Source organism: Macaca fascicularis, chromosome 15 (genome assembly GCF_037993035.2).
Source record: "Macaca fascicularis isolate 582-1 chromosome 15, T2T-MFA8v1.1".
Lineage (NCBI taxonomy): Eukaryota > Metazoa > Chordata > Mammalia > Primates > Cercopithecidae > Macaca > Macaca fascicularis.
Window position 1 is genome coordinate 18,818,520 of NC_088389.1, and position 26,244 is coordinate 18,844,763.

Genomic DNA, 26,244 nt, shown 5'->3' on the forward strand with positions numbered 1-26,244 from the left:
GTTTGGTTTTTTTTTTTTTTTTTTTTAATGGAAATGGACTGCGATATAAAAAAAAGTTTGATTGAAATCCAAGAAGCTGATGATTTCTATCTTAATGCTGGACTGATGCAAGCCAAAGAAGGGTCAATGTTGCCGCAGGATTACAAGCCCTGCTGAAAGAGATGCATGATGCAACCTCTGTAGTGAACAGAGTCAACTCTGAGTCACCAGTCTAACCTTCAAAGAGCATTAAGGAAAAAGAAAATTCTTGAGTACTGAGTCACAGGCTCAACATCTTAATAAAGTGTGTTTAGGATGTTTTAGTGGTATCTGGACACAGTATACCCACAAATTTCAAATATTTGGTATCAGACCTTTGTCCTTTCCATAGTTGGTCCTCCAAAAACATTTGTCAAACAAATGAATTTATTTTTTTCTTTTTGAGATGGAGTCTAGCTCTGTTGCCCAGGCTGGAGTGTAGTGGCGCGATCTTGGCTCACTGCAACCTCCGCCTCCCGGGTTCAAGCGATTCTCCTGCCTCAGCCTCCGGAGTAGCTGGGATTACAGGCGCGTGCCACCATGGCCAGCTAATTTTTGTATTTTTATAGAGATGGGTTTTCACCGTGTTAGCCAGGATGGTCTTGATCTCCTGACGCCGTGATCCGCCGGCCTCGGCCTCCCAAAGTGCTAGAATTACAGGCGCGAGCCGCCGCGTCCCGCCACAAATGAATTTTTCGTTTTAAAGTTAAGAGGCGAGGCACAGAGGCTCACGCCTGTAATCCCAGCCCTTTGGGAGGCCAAGGCGGGCAGATCGCTTGAGGCTGGGAGTTCGAAACCAGCCTGGCTAATATGGTGAAACCCCATCTCCACAAAAAAATAAAATACATACAAAAATTAGCCAGGCATGGTGGCGCGTGCCTGTAATCCCAGCTACTCAGGAGGCTGAGGCAGGAGAATCGCTTGAACCTCGGAAGTGGAGGTTGCAGTGAGCTGATTTTTCACCACTGCACTTCAGCCTGGGGGCAACAGAGTGATACTCCGTCTTGAAAAAAATAAAAATAAAAGTATTAGCAATAGAATGAAGTCCACCTGGTTATCAGTCCTAACTCCATCACTCACCAGCTCTGTGACTTGTTTAGTTATTTAATCTTTTTCAGTCTCAATGTCCTCATCTGGAAAATGGGAAATGCCTACCGAGTACTTAACTGTCAAGACTAAATGACACATGAAAAGCACACTGAACAACGCTTAGCCCACCGTAGGCTTTCAGCAAATAGCGGTCTCTGTAATTTTTTGCAACAGGATGTTATATGAGGCATTATCAAGACGATTTTCGCCTATCAAATGTGTTGTCTGTGTGCACATCAGACCTTTTCCTGGAATTAAGGTAGAAAAGTATCAACAATAAGGGATGGGGAAAGTCTTGTAAATGATAACCTCAGCCCCAGAGGGAAACGATGGGCAGCGGATGGGAAAGTAAAGGGTGGTAAGTTAGAAAAATTAGACATTCAAGGTGGGAGGGCTGGCACTGGAGCGGGCACAGTAGGGAGCGGACTCAGAGCTGAAGGCAATTCCTTTGGCCGGGCTTGTCCTGTGACTTACCGTGGGGCAGGGCAATGTGGAGAGGCCTGGTAAAATGGCTGGGCAAGGGTGCAGAGGGGACGTAACTGGCAGGAAGGAGCCATGATTCGTGGTCGAACGGAGTCCAGACCAGCTCGACCTGTGAGCAACGAATGGCCCTGAGACTCGCATATCCCAATACCGGTAGTGGCCGTGAAGGGCAAAGAAATGTGTTCTGAGGCGATCCCAGTATCTAAGCTGCGACCGGTCTACTCAGAGACTGGATGGAAGCTGGGAAGAGAAAGTTGCTTCCCGCTTCGGGATGAGGGATGGAGATGGGGAGAACAAGCAGTAGAGAAGGAAAAGATTCAGATCCCACAGCCCCGGGGGATCAGTTGTGCTGGACCTACTCCGACCCCCTAGGGCCCGGAGTGAAGGCGGGACCTGTGCGGTTACCAGAGGAAATGCCTCGAGGTGAGAAGTCGCAGGAGAGAGAGACAGCTGCTGAACCAATGGGACCAGTGGATGGGGCGGATGTTATGTGGACGTTAGAAACGAATAGCAGCCAATGAATCAGCCGGGGGGGGCGGAGCAGTGACGTTTGTTGCGGAGGAGGCCGCTTCGAATCGGCGGCGGCCAGCTTGGTGGCCTGGGCCAATCAGCGGCCTCCAACGAGCAGGGCCTTCACCAATCGGCGGCCTCCACGACGGGGCTGGGGGAGGGTATATAAGCCGAGTAGGCGACGGCGAGGTCGACACCGGCCGAGACAGCACAGACAGACCGACCGATTGGGGTGTTTCGCGAGTGTGAGAGGTAAGCGCCGCGGCCTGCATTTCCAGACCTGCCCTCCTGGTTCGTGGCGCCTTGTGACCCCCGGCCCCTGCCGCCTGCAAGTCGGAAACCGCGCTGCGCTCCTGTGCTGCGGCCTGTGGCTGGACTGCCTGCGACGCCCTGCCTGCTGCTGCTGCCGGACTGGTTGGCAAGATGAAGCTCTCCCTGGTGGCCGCGATGCTGCTGCTGCTCAGCGCGGCGCGGGCCGAGGAGGAGGACAAGAAGGAGGACGTGGGCACGGTGGTCGGCATCGACCTGGGGACCACCTACTCCTGGTAAGTGGGGTTTGCTGATGCGGGGGGACGGGCGTAGCCGCCTGGCCTGGCGTGAGAAGTGCGGTGCTGATGTCCCTCTGTCGGGTTTTTCTGCCAGCGTCGGCGTGTTCAAGAACGGCCGCGTGGAGATCATCGCCAACGATCAGGGCAACCGCATCACGCCGTCCTATGTGGCCTTCACTCCTGAAGGGGAACGTCTGATCGGCGATGCCGCCAAGAACCAGCTCACCTCCAACCCCGAGAACACGGTCTTTGACGCCAAGCGGCTCATCGGCCGCACGTGGAACGACCCATCTGTGCAGCAGGACATCAAGTTCTTGCCGTTCAAGGTTCGACCGGGTTTTTCTTGTGCGGTTAGAGGACGGGTGGGTGGTGGGAGTATTTAGAATTATAAGTCTCTGGAAGTGTTGAGACATCAGTTGAAGGCTATAGACAGGATGTGTGTAAAAACTGTAATAATCCTAGTATGTTGCAAAACTTAAGACAGTATAGTTGATGTCGTAGTCGGTCTACAATAGTTGAGGAATAAAAGACCGATTAAAACTGAACTTTATGAGACACCTATACTCCCTGAAGTATTTCTAGTCAATTTGCAGCCCCAAGGGACCAAAATAAACCAAATTGTGGGGATGGTAGTGGGTCTTTTAAACTTTGAGATGTCATTGCATCTGTGTCTGAAAACAATTTTTTAAAATAGGTGGTTGAAAAGAAAACTAAACCATACATTCAAGTTGATATTGGAGGTGGGCAAACAAAGACGTTTGCTCCTGAAGAAATTTCTGCCATGGTTCTCACTAAAATGAAAGAAACTGCTGAGGCTTATTTGGGAAAGAAGGTAAATATTTCTAGAACAATGTTAAGTATTTTTTGATCATTAGTATTCTTGGTTGGCTGTTATGTATAGAAGCCTTCATGGTTTCAAAAATTTTAATCAGAATGGTATTCATGCTTGTCAGGTCATTATTGAGTCCTTTACTATAAGCCAAACAAAATAGACTTTTCATGTATTATTTAATGCTTACAATTCCAGGAGCATAAAATTTTATATGTTATACTCATCAATAAATTGGCTTAAAAACTAAAGTGATGGTTTGACTATAAATTTTTTTTTTTTTTTTTTTTTTTTGAGAGGGAGTCTTGCTCTGTTGCCCAGACTGGACTGCAGTGGCATGATCTCAGCTCACTGCAACCTCTGCCTCTCGGGTTCAAGCAGCTCTCCTGCTTCAGCCTCCCAAGTAACTGGGACTACAGGCACACCACCACACCTGGCTAATTTTTTTTTTTTTTTTTTTTTTTTAATTTTCAGTAGAGACAGGGTTTCTTCACATTGCCCAGGCTGGTCTTGAAATCCTGACCTCTGGTGAATCCTCCTGCCTCAGGCTCCCAAAGTGCTGGGATTACAGGCACAAGCCACTGCCTGGCCAGACTGTAATTTGAATAAGTGTTAAACTGTGTGACAATACATTTAATTATCTTTTATCCTTTTAGGTTACCCATGCAGTTGTTACTGTACCGGCCTATTTCAATGATGCCCAACGCCAAGCAACCAAAGACGCTGGAACTATTGCTGGCCTAAATGTTATGAGGATCATCAACGAGCCGTAAGTATGAAATTCAGGGATACGGCATATTTGCCAAATAGTGGAAATGTGAAGTACTGACAAAACTTTTCCCTTTTTTAATCTCCTAATAGTACGGCAGCTGCTATTGCTTATGGCCTGGATAAAAGGGAGGGGGAGAAGAACATCCTGGTGTTTGACCTGGGTGGCGGAACCTTTGATGTGTCTCTTCTCACCATTGACAATGGTGTCTTCGAAGTCGTGGCCACTAATGGAGATACTCATCTGGGTGGAGAAGACTTTGACCAGCGTGTTATGGAACACTTCATCAAGCTGTACAAAAAGAAGACTGGCAAAGACGTCAGGAAAGACAACAGAGCTGTGCAGAAACTTCGGCGTGAGGTGGAAAAGGCCAAACGGGCCCTGTCTTCTCAACATCAAGCAAGAATTGAAATTGAGTCCTTCTATGAAGGAGAAGACTTTTCTGAGACCCTGACTCGGGCCAAATTTGAAGAGCTCAACATGGTATGTCCCTTGTTTTCTGCTTTGCTAATGAGATCTCATTAGACTCTGAATTCAGGACATTGCATCTAGATACTTAGATAACAGACATCACGGTAACCAGGTCTTTTTTTTCTAGGATCTGTTCCGGTCTACTATGAAGCCCGTCCAGAAAGTGCTGGAAGATTCTGATTTGAAGAAGTCTGATATTGATGAAATTGTTCTTGTTGGTGGCTCGACTCGAATTCCAAAGATTCAGCAACTGGTTAAAGAGTTCTTCAATGGCAAGGAACCATCCCGTGGCATAAACCCAGATGAAGCTGTAGCATATGGTGCTGCTGTCCAGGCTGGTGTGCTCTCTGGTGATCAAGATACAGGTAGGTCACGATCGCGGCACCTTTCATAGTGATTCCATAGCTTGATGGAAGACTCATTAGCTATTGCTTTAGAAAATACCAGAATATGAGCAACAAGGTCACACATGTAGTAAAGGGTGTCAGTGAAGACAAGACTGGGGTAGTCTCAAGATCATTAGCAACTGTTTAATTCACTGCCTTTAAGATGTGTGTTAGAACCTAACCAAATGCTAGAGACACAAACTTTACATAGCTCATAGGGAGAACTTGAATTAGAAGTTAAATAACTTATCCTTACAGGTGACCTGGTACTGCTTGATGTGTGTCCCCTTACACTTGGTATTGAAACTGTGGGAGGTGTCATGACCAAACTGATTCCAAGGAACACAGTGGTGCCTACCAAGAAGTCTCAGATCTTTTCTACAGCTTCTGATAACCAACCAACTGTTACAATCAAGGTCTATGAAGGTAATTACTTAAGTTTGCTAATATGGCTTTTTTTTTTTTTTTTTTTTTGAGATGAAGTTTTGCTCTGTTGCCCTGGCTGGACTGCAGTGGCATGATCTCCGCTCACTGCAACCTCCGTCTCCCGGGTTCAAGTGATTCTCCTGCCTCAGCCTCCAGAGTAGCTGGGATTACAGGCATGGACCACCATGCCTGGCTAATTTCTGTAGTTTTAGTAGAGATGGGGTTTCACCAGGTTGCCCAGGCTGGTCTCCAACTCCTGACCTCAGGTCATCTGCCTGCCTCTGCCTCCCAAAGTACTGGGATTACAGGCGTGAGCCACCGCGCCAGGTCTATCTATCCAGGTCTATCTATCACGGCATGTTTTAAAAGAACATGACTTAAGATGATCTATTGAAATGGCAAGGGAACTAAGTAACTGCTGTTTTCAGATGGGGGTCTTAATTTGAATAATGTTTTATATCTAGATATTTCGCTTTTTTTTTTTTTTTTTTGAGATGGAGTGTCACTCTGTCGCCTAGGCTGGGGTGTAGTGGCATGACCTGCAACCTCTACCTCCCGAGTAGCTGGGATTACAGGTGCCCACCACCATGCCAGGCTAATTTTTGTATTGTTAGTAGAGGCAGGGTTTTGCCATGTTGGCCAGGCTGGTCTTGAACTCCTAACCTCAGGTGATCCACTGACCTCAGCTTCCCGAAGTGCTGGGATTATTACAGGTGTGAGCCACTGTGCCCAGCCTATGTTTAGCATTCTTAATAGTAACATCTGAGCTGGCTCCTAGAGTACAAGAAAAAGGAGTTCATAGTACTTTAAAATAGATAAAATTCAGTTGAGTTAGTAACCTAACTCATTGTTAGTACTAGTTGCTGCTCCCTGTAGACCAGTATGAAATTACTTTTAGCTCGATAAAACCAAAAGTGTCTAGATGTGCTAATGCTTGTCAGTAACAACTAATGAGTTTTTCTATATGTAACTTCTAGGTGAACGACCCCTGACAAAAGACAATCATCTTCTGGGTACATTTGATCTGACTGGAATTCCTCCTGCTCCTCGTGGGGTCCCACAGATTGAAGTCACCTTTGAGATAGATGTGAATGGTATTCTTCGAGTGACAGCTGAAGACAAGGGTACAGGGAACAAAAATAAGATCACAATTACCAATGACCAGAATCGCCTGACACCTGAAGAAATCGAAAGGATGGTTAATGATGCTGAGAAGTTTGCTGAGGAAGACAAAAAACTCAAGGAGCGCATTGATACTAGAAATGAGTTGGAAAGCTATGCCTATTCTCTAAAGAATCAGATTGGAGATAAAGAAAAGCTGGGAGGTAAACTTTCCTCTGAAGATAAGGAGACCATGGAAAAAGCTGTAGAAGAAAAGATTGAATGGCTGGAAAGCCACCAAGATGCTGACATTGAAGACTTCAAAGCTAAGAAGAAGGAACTGGAAGAAATTGTTCAGCCAATTATCAGCAAACTCTATGGAAGTGCAGGCCCGCCCCCAACTGGTGAAGAGGATACAGCAGAAAAAGATGAGTTGTAGATACTGATCTACTAGTGCTGTAATATTGTAAATACTGGACTCAGGAACTTTGTTAGGAAAAAATTGAGAGAACTTAAGTCTCGAATGTAATTGGAATCTTCACCTCAGAGTGGAGTTGAAAATGATATAGCCCAAGCGGCTGTTTACTGCTTTTCATTAGCAGTTGCTCACATGTCTTTGGGTGGGGGGGGAGAAGAAGAATTGGCCATCTTAAAAAGTGGGTAAAAAACCTGGGTTAGGGTGTGTGTTCACCTTCAAAATGTTCTATTTAACAATTGGGTCATGTGCATCTGGTGTAGGAAGTTTTTTCTACCATAAGTGACACCAATAAATGTTTGTTATTTACACTGGTCTAATGTTTGTGCAAAGCTTCTAATTAGATCAATTATTTATTTTAGGAAATTTAAGGCTAGATTCTTGTGTGTGGGGTGAGGGGAGGGAGTGTTTGGTATGTTGGGATAAGGAAACACTTCTATTTAATGCTTCCAGAGAATTTGCTTTTTTTTTTTTTTTTTTTCACCCTCCTGGGTAAAAAAACCCAAGTGATTCTTCCACCTCAGTCTCCAGCTAATCAAGACTACAGGCTTGTTAGCACCATGCTCGACTTTTGCATTAATCTAACGAAAGGGGAGAGAAGTTAATCCACATCTTTACTTAGGCAAGGGGCATTTCACAGTGCCCAAGAGTGGGGTTTTCTTGACCGTACTTGGTTTCCTATTTCCCCTTTCTAAAACTGCGTTTCTGGTGGCTTTTTAAAATTATTATTAATGATGCTTTTATAGCTGCTTGGATTCTCTGAGAAATGATGGGGAATGAGTGATCACTGGCATTACTAACTTGATACACTTGGACTTAATCTGTAATTTCAGGATGTAAAGGTATATTGTGAACCCCTAGCTGTCAGAATCTCCATCCTTGACATTTCTCATTAGTGGTACTGGGGTGGGAGCTAGGATGGTGACATTGAAACTCCACTACATCCCCTCACTATGAATGGGTTAAAGGCAGTGGTTTGTGTCAAAACTGGCTTATTACTTAGATTGCCCTCCTGAAGAAAAGAGTCCAGGTAAATAGTATTATCAATAAAGGGCAGGCTGGTGCTAACATAAAATCCAATATTGTAATCCTAGCACTTTAGGAGGCCGAGGCGGGTGGATCACAAGGTCAAGAGAGAGAGACCATCCTTGCCAACATGGTGAAACCCCATCTCTACTGAAAATACAAAAATTAGCAGGGCGTGGTGGTGCAAGCCGAAGGCTGAGGCAGGAGAATCACTTGAACTCGGGAGGCAGAGGTTGCAGTGAGCCAAGATCACACCACTGCACTCCAGCCTGGCGACAAGAGTGAGACTCCATCTCAAAAAAAAAACAAAAGAAAATTGCAATATTGCCCAAGGATAGGTATTTTATAGATGGGCAACTGGCTGAAAGGTTAATTGTCTAGGGCTAGTGGAACTGGTTCCCAACACCAACCTCTTAATCAGATCTAGACCTCTGCTGCACTGCCCCAAAAGTATTTGGGCAGTCCCTGAGCAGAAGACTGGTCTCAGGCCAAGCCCAATACAGCCATTAAAGATGACCTGCAGTGCTGTGTACCCTGGGGCCATAGGGTTAAACGGTAGCAACTAGGGCTAGTCTTCCCTTTCCTCAAAGGCTGTCACTACTGTGGATCACCTAGTCTGTATCTCTTTCTGAGGAGCTGTTCCTGAATGTTAAAAAGATAGACTTCAACTAATGTCTACTCTGATGTCTATAGTTTGTTGTTTACCTATTACAATTCTGTAACTTTTTTTAACCCTAACCCTATTGCAACCTTGTGATTAGCATTTAATACACTAATCATACCTACCTAGGTTTGTATTGCTGGTAAAGCCTTTTTTTAATATATATGTATACATATATATAAAAAATATGTATAGTATATAAAATGTTTTATATATATTATTGATGCTTTTATAGCTGCTTTTATATATATGTATACATATATTTAAAAATGATGCTTTTATATATATATATATATATGTATTTTTTTCAGACAGTTTCATTCTTGTCACCCAGGCTGGAGTGCAATGGCGTGATCTCAGCTCACTGCAACCTCCGCCTCCCGGGTTCAAGCGATTCTCCTGCCTCAGCCTCCCAAGTAGCTGGGATTACAGGCATGTGCCACCATGCCCGGCTAATTTTGTGTTTTTAGTAGAGGTGGAGTTTCTCCATGTTGGTCAGGCTGGTCTTGAACTCCTGACCTCAGGTGATCCACTGCCTCGGCCTCCCAAAGTGCTGGGATTGCAGGCGTGAGCCACCAAGCCTGGCCCAAAGCCTTTCACGTTAATATAGTGGAGGTTTTTGCATTGGGCAAAACTTATCTATCTACTACAGTTTTGTAAACCAGTCACTGAAAGTCATTCCCAAGAGCTCTGAGAGGCAATATAGCAAGGTTTAGGGCACATAAGAATTATTTGTATTAGTTTATTCACCTACCAAAGTAGGAGAAAAACAGATATATATTGCAGAAGATATTTTGGAGGTATAAAATAGCTCAGGTTTTACTTAACTATTCTGAAAGTAACTGACAGGTAATAAAAATGTGGGTTTTATTAGTCAACTATAGTCACAATACAATCATCATAGATTTCCCCCTCTGTATTCATCCCACCGAACACCAAACAGAGCAGTGTATCAGTCTGGCCTTCCTCATGTGAGTCGCCACTGTGGCTCATGACTTTGTCAGCTGAATCCCTTTTCTCAGCTTCATGGTTCAGAGTGAGAGAGTTGGAATCTTCTTTCTCAGAAGCACACGTCACTGGCCATGGAATGATACACATGGAATGGTCCAATCGTCCAGGGGGTAGAAAAGAATCAAATTTAAGCAAGGTCCAATGCTGCCTTTCTATGTTGGGGAGGGAAAAGGCTTCATGTTAAGAAATTTCCAGATAGTGAAAGCCAAAATGTGAATAAAAAGTAAAGAATTTTCTAGAAATGCTCAGTGATTTACTGTAGCAGCTGAGTCCTCACAAACAGGAAGTGAAAGGAAAAAAAGAAACCCTCATAGCAGCATTATTGCTTTAATGATGTCACCCCCTACAGAGTTTTTATTTTTTTGGATTTAGATATAGAAGAACCAAACTGGAAAACCGAAGCACTGCATCACTTTTTTTTTCTCTTTTTTTTTTTTTTTTTTTTTTCTTGAGACTGAGTCTCGCTCTATTGCCCAGGCTGGAGTGTAGTGGTTTGATCTCAGCTCACTACAACCTCCGCCTCCCGGGTTCAAGCAATTCCCCTGCCTCGGCCTCCCAAGTAGCTGGGACTACAGGCGTGTGCCACCATGCCTGGCTAATTTTTTCTATTTTAGTAGAGACGGGGTTTCACCATGTTGGTCAGGATGGTCTCGATCTCCTGACCTCATGATCTGCCTGTCTTGGCCTCCCAAAGTGCTGGGATTACAGGCGTGAGCCACTGTGCCCAGCCACTGCATCACTTTTCAAAGGATGTTTAGATTTGCTTAAAGATCCCCATGGACACCTGCTCACCTGTGTGATACTGGTACATTGTGTCCAGCGCTCCTGCAGGAGTCATTCCACCAAAGATGTACAGGTGATTTCCCACAGCCACAGCTGAGTGGGCAGCACAGCCTGCTGGAGCTGCCCCAGTGGGACTTAGCTTCTGCCATTTCATGTTACCTGCCAAGAGAAAGAGCTTTGGCACAACATGGGCTAAGATGTGCTTTCAAACTTACCCATCTACTGCAGTTTGCAAACCAATCACTGAAAGTAATTGATTCACCAAGAGCTCTGAGAGGTTTAGTGCACATAAGAATTATTTGGGGAACTCTGACATGATTGGGTAGTCCAGGGAGGAAGGGAGGGAGGAGCTCAGTGATTCTCAGAATCTCAGGCGATTCAGATGCAGGCGGTCTTTGGATCACACAGAAATGTGATACAACCTCTATAATAACAGTCGCCTTCAGCTATTCACTATTTTTTTTTCTTTTTTTTTGAGACGGAGTCTCGCTCTGTGGCCCAGGCTGGAGTGCAGTGGCCGGATCTCAGCTCGCTGCAAGCTCCGCCTCCCGGGTTTACGCCATTCTCCTGCCCCAGCCTCCCGAGTAGCTGGGACTAGAGGTGCCCGCCACCTCGCCTGGCTAGTTTTTTGTATTCTTTTAGTAGAGACGAGGTTTCACCGTGTTAGCCAGGATGGTCTTGATCTCCTGACCTCGTGATCCGCCCGTCTCGGCCTCCCAAAGTGCTGGGATTACAGGCTTGAGCCACCGTGCCCGGCAATTATTCACTATTAACTGCCTCGAATTAGGTCAATTTCTGTGTGTGTGTGTGTGTGTGTGTGTGTGTGTGTTTTAAATACAGTTCCTGGGCGGGGCGCAGTGGCTTACGCCTGTAATCCCAGCACTTTGGGAGGCCGAGGCAGGCGGATCACCTGAGGTCGGGAGTTCCAGACCAGCCTGACCAACATAGAGAAATCCAGTCTCTTACCAAAAATACAAAATTAGCCGGGCATGCTGGCAAATGCCTGTAATCCCAGCTACTCGGAGGCTGAGGCAGGAGAATCGCTTGAACCCGGGAGGCGGAGGTTGCAGTGAGCCAAGATCATGCCATTGCATTCTAGCCTCGGCAACAAGAGCGAAACTCAGTCTCAAAAAAAAAGAAAGAAAGAAAATACAGTTCCTTAGCAATTTTGTAAGTGCTGGCTAAACAACCAATTTTGCTCACTTAATTTTCTTTTTTTCTTTTTTCTTTTTTTTTTTTTTTGAGACGGAGTCTCACTCTGTCGCCCAGGCTGGAGTGCAGTGGCCGGCTCTCAGCTCACTGCAAACTCCGCCTCCCGGGTTTACGCCATTCTCCTGCCTCAGCCTCCCGAGTAGCTGGGACTACAGGTGCCTGCCGCCACGTCCGGCTAATTTTTTGTATTTTTTTAGTAGAGACGGGGTTTCACCGTGTTAGCCAGGATGGTCTCGATCTCCTGACCTCGTGATCCTCCCGTCTCGGCCTCCCAAAGTGCTGGGATTACAGGCTTGAGCCACCGCGCCCGGCTGCTCACTTAATTTTCATAACAGCCCTGTGAAATTGCTATTACTTCTGCCTATCCTCTTTCTTCTTCTTCTTCTTTTTTTTTTTTTCCCCACTCTGTTGCCCAGGCTAGAGTGCAGTGGCTCGATCTTGGCTCACTGCAACCTCCACCTCCCTGGTTCAAGCAATTCTCTGCCTCAGCCGCCCGAGTAGCTAGGATTATAGGCACCCACTACCATGCCCAGCTAATTTTTTGTATTTTTAGTAGAGATGGCGTTACCATCTTGACCAGGCTGGTCTTGAACTCCTGACCTCGTGATCCACCCACTTCGGCCTCCCAAAGTGCTGGGATTATAGGTGGGAGTCACAGCCTGGTGCCTGGTCTCCCCTTTCTTCTTACAAATGAGCAAACAAGAATAGACAGGGAGAGACTTGTCCGAGACCCTACAGCCTGTAAGTGGCAGAGCTAGACTGCACTCAGGTCTGGCTCCAAAGCTTGTGTCTCCAAAGTCTCTACACTGTAACATGCTGCCTCAGCACCTACTTCCAACCTATTTTTGCAGGGAAACTTGCATCTTTTCAAACAAGCATTTTTTTTTTTTTTTTTTTTTTTTTTTTTTTTTTTTTTTTGAGACGGAGTCTGGCTCAGTCGCCCAGGCTGGAGTGCAGTGGCCGGATCTCAGCTCACTGCAAACTCCACCTCCTGGGTTTACGCCATTCTCCTGCCTCAGCCTCCCGAGTAGCTGGGACTAAAGGTGCCTGCCACGTCGCCTGGCTAGTTTTTTGTGCTTTTTTTTGTTTTTTGTTTTTTGTTTTTTTTTTTTGAGACGGAGTCTCGCTTTGTCTCCCAGGCTGGAGTGCAGTGGCCGGATCTCAGCTCACTGCAAGCTCCGCCTCCCGGGTTCACGCCATTCTCCTGCCTCAGCCTCCCGAGTATCCGGGACTACAGGCGCCTGCCACCGCGCCCGGCTAGTTTTTTGTATTTTTTAGTAGAGACGGGGTTTCACCATGTTAGCCAGGATGTTTTGTATTTTTTTTTAGTAGAGACAGGGTTTCAACGTGTTAGCCAGGATGGTCTCTATCTCCTGACCTCGTGATCCGCCCATCTCAGCCTCCCAAAGTGCTGGGATTACAGGCTTGAGCCACTGCGCCCGGCCTTTTTTTTTCTTTTGAGACAGAGTCTCGCTCTGTTACCCAGGCTGGAGTTCAGTGGCACAATCTCAGCTCACTGCAACCTCTGCCTCCCGGGTTCAAGCGATTCTCCTGCCTCAGCCTCTAGACTAGCTGGGATTACCGGCACACACCACCACACCTGGCTAATTTTTGCATTTTTGGTAGAGATGGGGTTTTATCATGTTGGCCAGGCTAGTCTCGAACTGCTGACCTCAGGTGATCTGTCCACCTCGGCCTCCCAAACTTTGGGATTACAGGGGTGAGTCACCACACCCAGCCCAAACAAGCACTTAAATAAGGCAAGCTATCACTGGATTTCAGATTTAGAGAACTACTTGGGTAGGCCAGAAAAACAGTCAACAAGTAGTTCCTAACAACAGAAAAAGGCTTTCTTTTTAAAAATAAGCATTAAAACCCCATCTGACTCCCTGCAAGGAATGGTTTTGTGTAGATAGTTGCCACCTGTCAACGCAAGGCAGGGGCCCAGCATCTCAGAGTAGGACAGGAGAATTACCCGGTGTGGCCAAAATTCTAGCCAATGTAGGAATACTAAGCCAGTGTCCCCTGGCCTCAGCTGTCATGGAGCCAGAGAATTTAAGGCTTGGGAAGGTAGCCCGATATACTACACAGGAATTCCCATGCCTTCTGCCCATTGTTCTAGCTCTTGTAGTCTGGAGCAACGCACAACATGTTCATTTCTTCATCCATCCACTCAATAACAGATATGGCCCAGGAGCAGTAGCTCACGCCCGTAATCCCAGCACTTTGGGAGGCCAAGGTGGGTGGATCCCTTGAGTCCTGGAGTTCGAGACCAGCCTGGGCAACATGGTGAAACCTCGTCTCTACAGAAAATACAAAAATTATCTAGGTGTGGTAGCATGTGCCTGTTGTCCCGGCTATCGGAAGGCTGAGGCAGGAGAATCACTTGACCTGAGAGGCAGAGGTTGCCGTGAGCTAAGATCACATCAGTGCATTCCAGCCTGGGCAACCAAGTGAGATACTATCTCAAAAAAAAGAAAGTACCTGTCACCCACTATCTGCCAGACACTGCACTAAGTGTTAGAAATGTACTGGAGAACAAAATAGACAAGTTCCCTACCATAATGAACCTCACGGCTTGAAGGAATTGCCCAGAATGAGTCCAGGGTGTCCCCACAGTATATCAGCCCTTCAGATACTTAAAAATATGTCTCATGTTCTCTTTAACCTTTGTCTTCCCACTGTTTTCAATCATTTAGCATGACAAGCATAAAATTCTGGTCATCTACGTCCATGTTATCCAGGTCCTTCATGGGTTAATGTCTAACACCTGAAAGAAATCCAATAGGCCAACACAAAGCATAATGGGTTGTAATGAAAGGACAACACTGTTGGAAGGATAAGAGATGATAAATGGCTGGGTCCATAGTGAGCACTCAGGAGATTATTTAGTGCTATGATTTTTTATTATTAGTATTCTGTCCAGAGGTAACAGAATTTGATGAAGATTCTGCCAGCTAGTCAAGTCACCTACACATAAGAGCAAGGCTATATTTCCTTCTTCTTTTTTCTTTTTCTTTTTTTTTGAGACGGAGTCTCACTCTGTCGCCTAGGCTGGAGTGCAGGGGCGTGATCTCAGCTCACAGCAACCTCTGCCTCCCGGGTTCTGGCGATTATCCTGCCTCAGCCTCCCAAGTAGCCAGGACTACAGTGCCTGTCACCACACCTGGCTGATTTTTTTTTTCTTTTTTTTCTTTTTGAGATGGAGTCTTGCTGTGTCGCTCAGGATGAAGTGCAGTGGCATGATCTCGGATCACTGCAACCTGTGCCTCCTGGGCTTAAGCGATTCTCCTGCCTCAGCCTCCAGAGTAGCTGGGATTACAGACACCCGCCACCACGCCCGGCTAATTTTTATATTTTTAGTAGAGATGGGATTTCACCATGGTGGCCAGGCTGGTCTTGAACTCCTGACCTCAGATGATCCACCTGCCTCGGCCACCCAATGTGCTGGGATTACAGGTATGAGCCACTGTGCTCGGCTTTTTTTTTTTTTTTTTTTGAGATGGAGTCTCACTCTGTCACCCAGGCTGGAGTGCAATGGCGTGGTCTCGGCCCACCTCAGGCTCCCGAGTAGCTGGGACTAGAGGTGCGTGCTACCACACTTGGCTAATTTTTTAAATTTTTAGTAGAGATGGGGTTTCACTATGTTGGCTAGGTTGGTCTCAAACTCCTTACCTTGTGATTCCCCTGGCCTCAGCCTCCCAAAGTGCTGGGATTACAGGTGTGAGTCACTGTGCCTGGCCTTTTTTTTTTTTTTTTTTCGAGGTGGAGTCTTGCTCTGTGGCCCAGGCTGGAGTGCAGTGGCGTGATCTTGGCTCACCACAACCTCCACCTCCTGGGTTCAAGCGATTCTCCTGACTCAGGCATCAACGTAGCTGGGATTACAGGCACGTGTGCCGGGACAACAGGCTAATTTTTGTATTTTTAGTAGACACGGGGTTTCACCATGTTGGCCAGGCTGGTCTCAAACTCCTGACCTCAGGTGATATGCCTGCCACAGCCTCCCAAGGTGCTAAGATTACAGGCATGAGCCATTGCGCCTGGCCGAGCAAGGCTATATATTCTTTCAAAGCACATTTTAAAAAATCACTTGAGAAGAAGTTTGAGACCAGCCTGGGCAACATGGTGAGACCCCATCTCTATCAAAATAAAATTTTATATTAGCCAATCATGGTGGCACACACCTGTAGCTCCAGCTACTGGGGAGGATGAGGTAGGAGGATCACTTGAGCCCTGGAGGCCAAAGCTACTGAGATCATGCCATTGCACTCCAGCCTGAGTGACAGAGAGAAACCTTGTCTAAAAAAAAAAAAAAAAAAAATTAAAATAACAATTTTATTTTATTTTTTTTTTTTTTATTTTATTTTTTTTTTTTTTGAGACGGAGTCTCGCTCTGTCGCCCAGGCTGGAGTGCAGTGGCGCGATCTGGGCTCACTGCAAGCTCCGCCTCCCGGGTTCACGCCATTCTCCTGCCTCAGCCTCCCGAGTAGCTGGGACTACAGGCGCCCACAACCGCGCCCGGCTAATTTTTTGTATTTTTAGTAGAGACGGGGTTTCACCGTGGTCTCGATCTCCTGACCTTGTGATCCGCCCGCCTCGGCCTCCCAAAGTGCTGGGATTACAGGCGTGAGCCACCGCGCCCGGCAAAATAACAATTTTAAACAGACAAGCCCCCATGCCCTGCTTACTTATATCAATGCAGTGGAGATCATCATAGAATTTGTCCCCTGCCAAGCCTCCGTGGATGAAGAGCTTTGTCCCTGCTGCCACCATCACATGACCATGCCGGGGAGATGGAGGATTCCCAAGTGTCTCTGGCTGTGACCAGGTCAGAGTCTCTAGAAAAGTAAATTCAATAACATCAAATGGCAAAGCTATGAAACAAGAACATGAGAAATAGTCCCAAGCCTCTGTATCATGGAGCTGTCCCATGCAGGAAGCAACCTTGGAGTCATTCTCTCCAACTCCCCAAGCCAATCCAGGCATCCCTCCTTTTACATCCTATAGGCTGGTGCGGTGGCTCACAGTTGTAATCCCAGCACTTTGGGAGGCCGAGAGAGGTAGATCACCAGAGGTCAGGAGTTTGAGGCCAGCCTGGCCAACATGGTAAAACACTGTCTCTACTAAAAATACAAAAAAAAAGCCGGGCGCGGTGGCTCAAGCCTGTAATTCCAGCACTTTGGGAGGCCGAGACGGGCGGATCACGAGGTCAGGAGATCGAGACCATCCTGGCTAACACGGTGAAACCCCGTCTCTACTAAAAATACAAAAAAACTAGCCGGGCGAGGTGGCGGGCGTCTGTAGTCCCAGCTACTTGGGAGGCTGAGGCAGGAGAATGGCGTGAACCCGGGAGGTGGAGCTTGCAGTGAGCTGAGATCCGGCCACTGCACTCCAGCCTGGGTGACAGAGCAAGACTCCGTCTCAAAAAAAAAAAAAAAAAAAAGTTAGCTGGGTGTGGTGGCAGGTGCCTAATAATCCCAGCTACTTGGGAGGCTAAGGCAGGAGAACTGCTTGAACCCGAGAAGTGGAGGTTGAAGTAATCGCGCCATTGCATTCCAGCCTGGGTGACAGAGCAAGACTCTTGTCTTTAAAAAAAAAAAAATAAAAAAAAATAAAAGGCCGGGCACGGTGGCTCAAGCCTGTAATCCCAGCACTTTGGGAGGCCGAGACGGGTGGATCACGAGGTCAGGAGATTGAGACCATCCTGGCTAACCCGGTGAAACCCTATCTCTACTAAAAAATACAAAAAACTAGCCGGGCGAGGTGGTGGGCGCCTGTAGTCCCAGCTACTCGGGAGGCTGAGGCAGGAGAATGACGTAAACCCGGGAGGCGGAGCTTGCAGTGAGCTGAGATCCGGCCTCTGCACTCCAGCCTGGGTGACAAAGCGAGACTCCGTCTCAAAAAAAAAAAAAAAAAACAGTCCTATAGAGCCTCTGCGTGCATGCTTCTAGGGCTGGAGAGCCCACTACCAAACATGCCTGCCCCTTCTACTTAGCACCCGGAAGCCATTTCTTGTTATGAAATAAAAACGATCTCCTCTTAACTTCAAACTAAAACTACCACAAAGTCAAAATGAATGAGTCTGTTTCTGTGACAGGCCTTCAGAGTCATCATCTTGTTACTCATTTATTTATTTATTTAATGTATTTTTTTTTTTTTTTTTTGAGACAAAGTTTCAGTCTTGTTGCCCAGGCTGGAACGCAATGGCACGCAATGGCACGATCTCAGCTCACTGCAACCTCTGTCTCCCGGGTTCAAGCAATTCTCCTGCCTCAGCCTCCTGAGTAGCTGGGATTACAGGTGCCCGCCACCATGCCTGGTTAATTTTTTGTATTTTTTTTAGTAGAGATGGGGTTTCACCATGTTAGCCAGGATGGTCTCGATCTCCTGACCTCATGATCTGCCCGCCTCAACCTCCCAAAGTGCTGGGATTACAGGCGTGAGCCACCGTGCCCAGCCCTTAATTTTTAGTAGAGAAGGGGTTTCAACATATTGGCCAGCCTGGTCTCAAATTCCTGACCTCAGATGATCCACCCGCCTTGGCCTCCCAAAGTGTTGGGATTATAGGCGTGAGCCACTGCACCCATCCCAAATTTTTAAATATTTTTAGTAAAGCCAAGGTTTTGCCATGTTGGCCAGGCTAGTCTCGAACTCCTGACCACAAGAGACCCACCCCCGCCCCGTCCGGGCCTCCCAAAGTGCTGGGATTACAGGCGTGAGCCACTGCGTCCAGCCATTTTTTTTTTTTTTTTTTGAGACGGAGTTTTGCTCTTGTTGCCTAGGCTGGAGTGCAATGGCACAATCTTGGCTCTCACTGCAACCTCTGCCTCCCAGGTTCAAGCAATTCTCCTGCCTCAGCCTTTCAAGTAGCTGGGATTACAAGTGCACACCGCCATGCCTGGCTAATTTTTGTATTTTTAGTAGAGATGGGGGTTGACCATGTAGCCCTGGCTGGTCTTGAACTCCTGGGCTCAAGTGATCCACCCACCTCAGCCTCCCAAAGTGCTGGGATTGTAGGTGTGAGCCACTGCACCCAGCCTTATTATTATTTTTAGAGATGGGGTTTTGCTATGTTGTCCAGGCTGGATTGTAACTCCTAGGCTTAAGTGATCCTCCCACCTCAGCCTCCCAAGTAGCTGGGACTACAGGCACACACCACTTCACTCTGCTAGACTCTTCTGTTTTCAAGACAATATCCTTAATTGATTTGTTAGAGGGGTTGGGAAAGGGACTCCTGATGTGGCAGTATAGGATAATGGTTAGAATATGGGATTTGGAGCTGAAACCAGGTTATCTCACTAAATAACTATGTGGCCTTTCACCAATTACTTATCTAAGCTCCAGTTTCTATAGCTGTAAAATAAGGATAAAGACAATACTGGCCAGGCACGGCGGCTCATGCCTGTTAAAGTGATTCTCCTGGGCCAGGCACCGTGGCTCACGCCTGTAATCCCAGCACTTTGGGAGGCCGAGGTGGGCAGATCATGAGGTCAGGAGATTGAGACCATCCTGACTAACACAGTAAAATCCCATCTCTACTAAAAATACAAAAAAAATTAGCCTGGCGTGGTGGCATGTGCCTGTAGTCCCAGCTACTCAGGAGGCTGAGGCAGGAGAATTGCTTGAAACCAGGAGGTGGATGTTGCAGTGAGCCAAGATTGCGCCACTGCACTCCAGGCTGGGCAACAGAGCGTGACTTCGTCTCAAAAAAAAAAGACAATACCTACTTCTAAGAGCTGAGGTATGAATTAAATGAGATAATATACTTAAAGCATGAAGGAAAAAAAGTACATAATACATGAGAGTTATGAATTTGATTATTATTATATTTTACTGCAGGCAACCCTTTTTATCTTCAAAGCTGAACATATATAGAATTCTGAAAAATTAATCATATCTATATACCAGAAAAGTCTTAAAGGAGTACTGCAAAACCTTTTTTTTTTTTTTTTGAGATGGAATGTTGCTCTGTCACCCAGGTTGGAGTGCAGTGGTGTGATCTTGGCTCACTGCAACATCTGCCTCCCGGTTCAGGCGATTCTCCTGCCTCAGCCTCCCAAGTAGCTGGGATTACAGGCGCCCGCCACCAAGCCCGGATAATTTTTTGTATTTTCAGTAGAAACAGGGTTTCACCATGTTGTCCAGGCTAGTTTTGAACTCCTGACCTCAAGTGATCCCCTTGCTTTGGCCTCCCAAAGTGGCCTCCCAAAGGATTACAGGCATGTTACCGCTACCGCGCCTGGCCTGCAAAAACTCGTTGAAGCAAAGGTCTGCCAAACAATTTATCTTTGAATTACTGTTTATGGTATGCTTGCTGGTTGTTCAAGGAGCCCCCGGTGTCCCAAGGAATTTAATTTAAAATTACCTGAAATGGTTTTTGCATAAATATGTTCCTTATTGTGTGTGTGTGTGTGTGTGTGTATATATATATATATATATATATTTTTTTTTTTTTTAGAGTCAGGGTCTCGCTCTATTGCAAAGGCTGGAGTGCCAGTGGTGCAATTATGGCTCCCTCCATCCTCAAACTCTTGGGCTCAAGCGATTCTCCAGCCTCCTGAGCTGATAGGATTATAGGCATGAGTCAGCATGCCTGGCTTGTTCATTACAGTATTGTTTATAATAAAGAAGAATTGGAAATAGCCTAAGTGTCCATCAACAGGTTTAATTATTGGTACAGCCATGATGAAATATTATGCACTTTTTTTTTTTTTTGACATGGAGCCTTGTTCTGTCGCCCAGGCTAGAATGCAGTGGCATGATCGGGGCTCACTGCAACCTCCACCTCCCAGGTTCAAGGGATTCTCCTGCCTCAGCCTCCCTGGTAGCTGGGATTACAGGTGCCCGCCACCGCATCCAGCTAATTTTTTGTATTTTTAGTAGAGACAGGGTTTCACCATGTTGCCCAGGCTGGTCTTGAACCCTGACCTCAGGTAATCCACCCACCTCCGCCTCCTGGGTTCAAGCAATTCTGCTGCCTCAGCCTCCTGAGTAGCTGGGATTATAGGCACCCACCACCGTGCCCAGCTGATTTTTGTATTTTTAGTAGATAAGGGGTTTCACCAGCTTGGCCAGGCTGGTCTCAAACTGCTGACCTTGTGATCCACCTGCCTTGGCCTCCCAAAGTGCTGGGATTACAGGCACGAGCCACCGCGCCCAACCTAAGCACTTATTAAAAATGATGGTGAAGGCCAGGTGGTGTGGCTCAATGCCTATAATGCCAGCACTTTGAGGGACCAAAGCTGAAGGATCACTTGAGGCTAGGAGTTTGAGACCCGCCTTGGCAATGCAGTGAGACCCTGACTCTAATATTTATATTTATATAATAATAATAATTTCAAAATGTTGGTGAAGACTTTCTGATTGCATGGAACAATACTTAAGTGAAAAATTCAGGATGCAAATGTAACATATAGAATTATCTCTGTTCTTTTTTTTTTTTTTTTTTTTTTTTTTTTTTTTTGAGATGGAGTCTCGCTCTGCCACCCAGGCTGGAGTGCAGTGGCCGGATCTCAGCTCACTGCAAGCTCCGCCTCCCGGGTTTACGCCATTCTCCTGCCTCAGCCTCCCGAGTAGTTGGGACTACAGGCACCCGCCACCGCGCCCGGCTAGTTTTTTGTATTTTTTAGTAGAGACGGGGTTTCACCGTGTTAGCCAGGATGGTCTCGATCTCCTGACCTCGTGATCCGCCCGTCTCGGCCTCCCAAAGTGCTGGGATTACAGGCTTGAGCCACCGCGCCCGGCCCTCTTTTTTTTTTTTTTTTGAGACAGAGTCTCGCTCTGTCACCCAGGCTGGAGTGCAGTGGTACGATCTTGGCTCACTTGGAGTCCAGTGGTACGATCTGGTACGATCTTGGCTCACTGCCATCTCCGCCTCCCGAGTTCAAGTGATTCTCTTGACTCAGCCTCCCGAGTAGCTGGGATTACAGGCACCCACCGCTGCACCCAGACAGTTTTTGTATTTTTAGTAGAGACGGGGTTTTGCCATGATGGCTAGGCTGGTTTCAAACTCCTGATCTCAGGTGATCCTCCCGCCACGGCGTCCCAAAGTGCTGGGATTACAGGCGTGAGCCACCGTGCCCGGCCTATCTTTTTAGTTTTATTTATTTATTTATTTATTTATTTATTTATTTATTTATCTATTTATTTATTTATTTTTTGAGACAGAGTATGTTACTCAGGCTGAGTGCAGTGGCCCCATCTTGGCTCACTGAAACCTCCTCCTCCTGGGTTTAAGCGATTCTCCTGCCTCAGCCTCCTCAGTAACTGGGATTACAGGTGCGTGCCATCATGCCCGGATACTTTTTTAATTTTTAGTAGAGACCAGATATGTTAGCCAGGCTGTTCTCAAACTCCTGACCTTAAGTGATCCACTTGCCTCAGCCTCCCAAAGCTCTGGGGCACCAGGCCTCATTATCCCTTTTTAAATGCCAATTTTGCTGTGGGAAAAAGATACCAGGTAAGAGATATAACAAAGAAGTCTAGAAGTGAAACAGGCTTTCCTTTTTTTTTTGAGACGGAGTCCCGCTCTGTCCCCCTGGCTGGAGCGCAGTGGCGCGATCTCAGCTCACTGCAAGCTCCGCCTCCCGGGTTCCTGCCATTCTCCTGCCTCAGCCTCCGAAGTAGCTGGGACTACAGGCGCCCGCCACCGCCCCCGGCTAATTTTTTGTATTTTTAGTAGAGACGGGGTTTCACCGTGGCCTCAATCTCCTGACCTTGTGATCCGCCCGCCTCGGCCTCCCAAAGTGCTGGGATTACAGGTGTGAGCCACCGCGCCCAGCAGGCTTTCCTTTTTTAACTTCTGCTTCCTACATTAGGTAATTTGTAGACTGGGATGGCCCTGACCAGCCCCAAGGTGCCCACCAGTCCATACTTGCGTCAAACACGTGCAGCTTCGTGTCCTGAACAGGCTGGGCACCTCTCTCTCCGCCCCCAAAGACATACAGCTGGTTTCCAATGGCTGCGGATGATGTGTGGAATGTTCTTGGGGATGGTGGGGGGCTGGTCACTTCTGGCGTGGTCCACATCCTGGTTTCTGGGCCAGAGAGAATGAAGGCACTTAAAATACCGAGGTTGAGGGGCTTCTGACCTTGACTCTGGGGCTGAGTGAAGTCAGTTTTCAGACTCCAATCCCAAGTGGGGACAGCCTAGTTTTGGGCAGGGATCTCATACTCACAAACATCAAGGAAGAATGAAGATGATACTTAGGATTTGCCAAGACGGTCCAAAATCCCCAAGATTTAAAAGCCGTAAGTACAAGAATGGGGTCAGGCTGGGTGCAGTGGCTCTTGCCTGTAATCCCAGCACTTTGGGAGGCCAGGGCAGGCGGATCACTTGAGGTCAGGAGTTCGAGACCAGCCTGGCCAACATCGGGTGAAACCCCATCTCTACTAAAATTAGCCAGGCGTGGTAGTGGGGACCTGTAATCCCAGCTCCACAGGAGGTTGAGGCAGGAGAATCGCTTGAACCCAGGAGGCGGCGGTTGCAGTGAACTGAGATTGCACCACTGCACTCCAGCCTCGGCAACAGAGCGAGACTCTGTCTCAAAAAAATAAAATAAAATAAAATAACATAAAATAAAATAAAATAAAATCACCCTCTTTGACAGAAGCTTTCCAAATTCTCACTGTATTTTATTTCAATGGATACCACTGTTGGAAATCGAAAGGCCAGGGTTCTAGAACTGATTTCCCTTTGCCAAACCTTAACTACACCAACTACCACAATTATTGAGCATTAATTATGTGCCAGATACTGAGTTTATTTAAATCCTTGACAAATTAACAAGGCAGAAACTGTTATTATCCAACGTGACAGAACACAGAGGCAGAGAGAGATTAAGTCACTTGTCCAAGGACATAGTTAGTGCCTAGCAAAGCAGAGACCCTCATCTGTGCCCTTAACCACCACATCATACTGCTACTCCTCCAAGCAAATTGGCTTCACAATTAGCCAAATGGTCTGCCAAGTGTCTATCTCTTTCTTCGTCTTTTTTGTTTTGAGACGGAGTCTCACTCTGTCACCCAGGCTGGAGTGCGGTGGCGCGATCTCGGCTTACTGCAACCTCCACCTCCCAGGTTCAAGCGATTCTCCTGCCTCAGCCTCCCAAGTAGCTGGGACTACAGGCACCTGCCACCACGCCCAGCTAATTTTTTTTTTTTTTTTTGTATTTTTAGTAGAGACGGGGTTTCAGTATGTTGGTCAGGCTGGTCTGGAACTCCTGACCTTGTGATCTGCCCTCCTCATCCTCCCAAAGTGTTGGGATTACAGGCGTGAGCCACCATGCCCCGCCGTGTCTACTCTATTTCTGACAGTGTTCTGTACCCTGAATATTCAACAATAAACAAACTCTTCCCTTCGAAGCACTTATGTTCCATAGAGGGAGGGCAGGGAGGAGGAGGGACGACAGGAAATACATACCCAAACAAATAAATCAAATTGAAAGATAACATACTGTCTAAATATGCTGAAGGAATTTAAATACTTGACATGTAAGAAAATTTGGTCCTAGTTCCTGAACTCTGACCAACTATTGTACAAATAGATTTTTTTTTAATTTTTATTTTTTTATCGGGCAATACTCAACAAATGCATTAGGTGGGCAACACCCCAAATATATTGTTGATAGAGGGAACTGAGCAAGAGTTGGCTGACATGTGAAAAATGTCCAGGTCAAAAAATGCTTTTTTGACAGGGAGTCTCACTCATTGCTCAGGCTGTGGTACGATCTCGGCACATTGCAACCTCTGCCTCCTGGGTTCAAGCGATCCTCCTGCCTCACCCTCATCAGTAGCTGGGACTACAGGCTAATTTTTGTATTTTTAGTAGTGACAGGGTTTCACCATGTTGGCCAGGCTGCTCTTAAACTCCTGACTTCAGGTGATCAGCCTCCCAAAGTGCTGGGATTACAGGTGTGAGCCACCGCGCTGGCCCAAAATGCATATTTAAACTGTGCACAAGTTTTTTTGCCTATCAAATTAGCAATGTTTAAAACTGATAAATTCAGTGCTGGTCAGTAATGAAAGAAACATTGTTAAACACAGTTGGAGAGAGGATAAACTGGAAAAATCTTTCTGGAGAGCAATTTGGTAGTATGTATCAAAACCTTGAAAAGGTTCACAATATTTTACCTAGTCTTTTTATTGCTTGGCAGGAACCCTAAGAAAATAATTTGAAATACAGTCTATGACTTCTGAATGAAGATGTTCACTGCTTTGTTAATTATAATGGTAAAAACCTGAAAGGAACTAAATGTTCATAAATGGAGGAATTACGGTATTATGGAGTATTTTATATATAATGGAGCATGATACAGCCATTAAAAATGATGTTGGCCAGGTGCAGTGGCTCATGTCTGTAATCCCAACACTTTGGGAGGCTGAGGCAGGCAAATTGCTTGACCCCAGGAGTTTGAGACCAGCATGGGCAACATGGCAAAACCCTGTCTCTACAAAAAATACAAACAAATTAGCTAGGCATGGTGGCAAGCGCCTGTAGTCCCAGCTACCTGGGAGGCTGAGCTAGGAGGATCACCTGAGCCTGGATGGTCGAGGCTGCAGTGAGCTGTGATCAAACCACTGCATCCCAGCCTAGGCAAAAGAGTGAGACCCTGCCTTGAAAAAAAAAAAAAAAAGTTAACAACAACAAAAAAACCCAAAACAAAACAAACAAATGATATGATATTAACAAAGCACTGTTATTAATAACAAATCAATTATTTTTGCTAAAGCCAAAAAAAAATCACCTATTTCTCCTGGCATTATGAAATTAAAAGGAAAAAGTTATGAACGTGTAAATATAGTATGATCTCAGGCTTGTGAAAACAGAGAAAAGACAGGAAGAAGACAGAAAGTTGGGTCGGGCACATTGGCTCACATCTGTAATTCCAGCACTTTGGGAGGCCGAGGTGGACAGATCACCTGAGATCAAGAATTCGAGACCAGCCTGGCTAACATGGAGACACCCCATCCCCGCTAAAAATACAAAATTAGCCAGGCATAGTGGCGCATGCCTGTAATCCCAGCTACTTGGGAGGCTGAGGCAGGAGAATCGCCTGAACCCAGGAGGCGGAGGTTGCAGTGAGCCGAGATTGCACCATTGCACTCCAGCCTGGGCAACAAGAGTGAAACGCCGTCTCAAAAAAAAAAAAAAAAAAAAAGACAGAAAGTTGTTAATAGCCTTAATATAATAGGATTGTGGATGACTTTTCCCACTTATTTGTATTTTTCAAGTATTTTACAATGAACATAAATAATATTTGTAAAGAGAAAAACAAAAACAAACAAAAGGCAAAAAGACAAGTTCACTTCCCCACAGGTGGTTTAGCCACCTCCTGTCAGTTGTGATGTTCCCAAACTGCTTCCTCTATATAAAACTGCCAGTGATGGAAACAGGAAGGTATGAAAAACAAAAACAAACAAACAAACAAAACGAACAAACAAAATGT

The 26,244-nt window shown here is 46.3% G+C and overlaps 2 protein-coding genes across 7 annotated transcripts in view; one reads left to right on the plus strand and one right to left on the minus strand.

Annotated features, from left to right (window-relative positions):
* The first annotated feature begins 2,292 nt into the window (after window positions 1–2,292).
* HSPA5 (heat shock protein family A (Hsp70) member 5) lies at window positions 2,293–7,419 on the plus strand. The gene is made up of 8 exons (XM_005582217.5): window positions 2,293–2,645; window positions 2,743–2,974; window positions 3,343–3,480; window positions 4,134–4,246; window positions 4,339–4,729; window positions 4,845–5,082; window positions 5,362–5,529; window positions 6,507–7,419. The coding sequence occupies exons 1-8, from the start codon at window positions 2,524–2,526 to the stop codon at window positions 7,067–7,069; spliced, it is 1,965 nt and encodes a 654-aa protein (XP_005582274.1). The 5' UTR covers window positions 2,293–2,523; the 3' UTR covers window positions 7,070–7,419.
* A 2,216-nt stretch (window positions 7,420–9,635) lies between these two features.
* Window positions 9,636–26,244, minus strand: part of RABEPK (Rab9 effector protein with kelch motifs) — a 31,467-nt gene continuing 14,858 nt past the window's right edge. For 3 of the 6 annotated variants that reach the window (XM_045372628.3, XM_005582212.5, XM_074016577.1), the window contains 4 exons: window positions 22,672–22,833; window positions 16,487–16,636; window positions 10,596–10,745; window positions 9,636–9,955 (listed from right to left, as the gene is read on the minus strand). In XM_045372628.3, the coding sequence (XP_045228563.2) occupies window positions 9,663–9,955; window positions 10,596–10,745; window positions 16,487–16,636; window positions 22,672–22,833 (755 nt within the window). In that variant the 3' untranslated portion in view covers window positions 9,636–9,662. The remainder of the gene's footprint in view (window positions 9,956–10,595; window positions 10,746–16,486; window positions 16,637–22,671; window positions 22,834–26,244) is intronic. The other 3 variants (XM_074016578.1, XM_045372627.3, XM_074016579.1) reach the window with 2 other exon arrangements.

Coding starts and splice junctions, on each gene's coding strand:
- HSPA5 (XM_005582217.5), top strand. CDS start 2,524: ATGAAGCTCTCCCTGGTGGCCGCGATGCTGCTGCTGCTCAGCGCGGCG. Junction 2,975..3,342: donor TCAAGTTCTTGCCGTTCAAG/GTTCGACCGGGT, acceptor TTTTTAAAATAG/GTGGTTGAAAAGAAAACTAA. Junction 5,530..6,506: donor TACAATCAAGGTCTATGAAG/GTAATTACTTAA, acceptor TGTAACTTCTAG/GTGAACGACCCCTGACAAAA.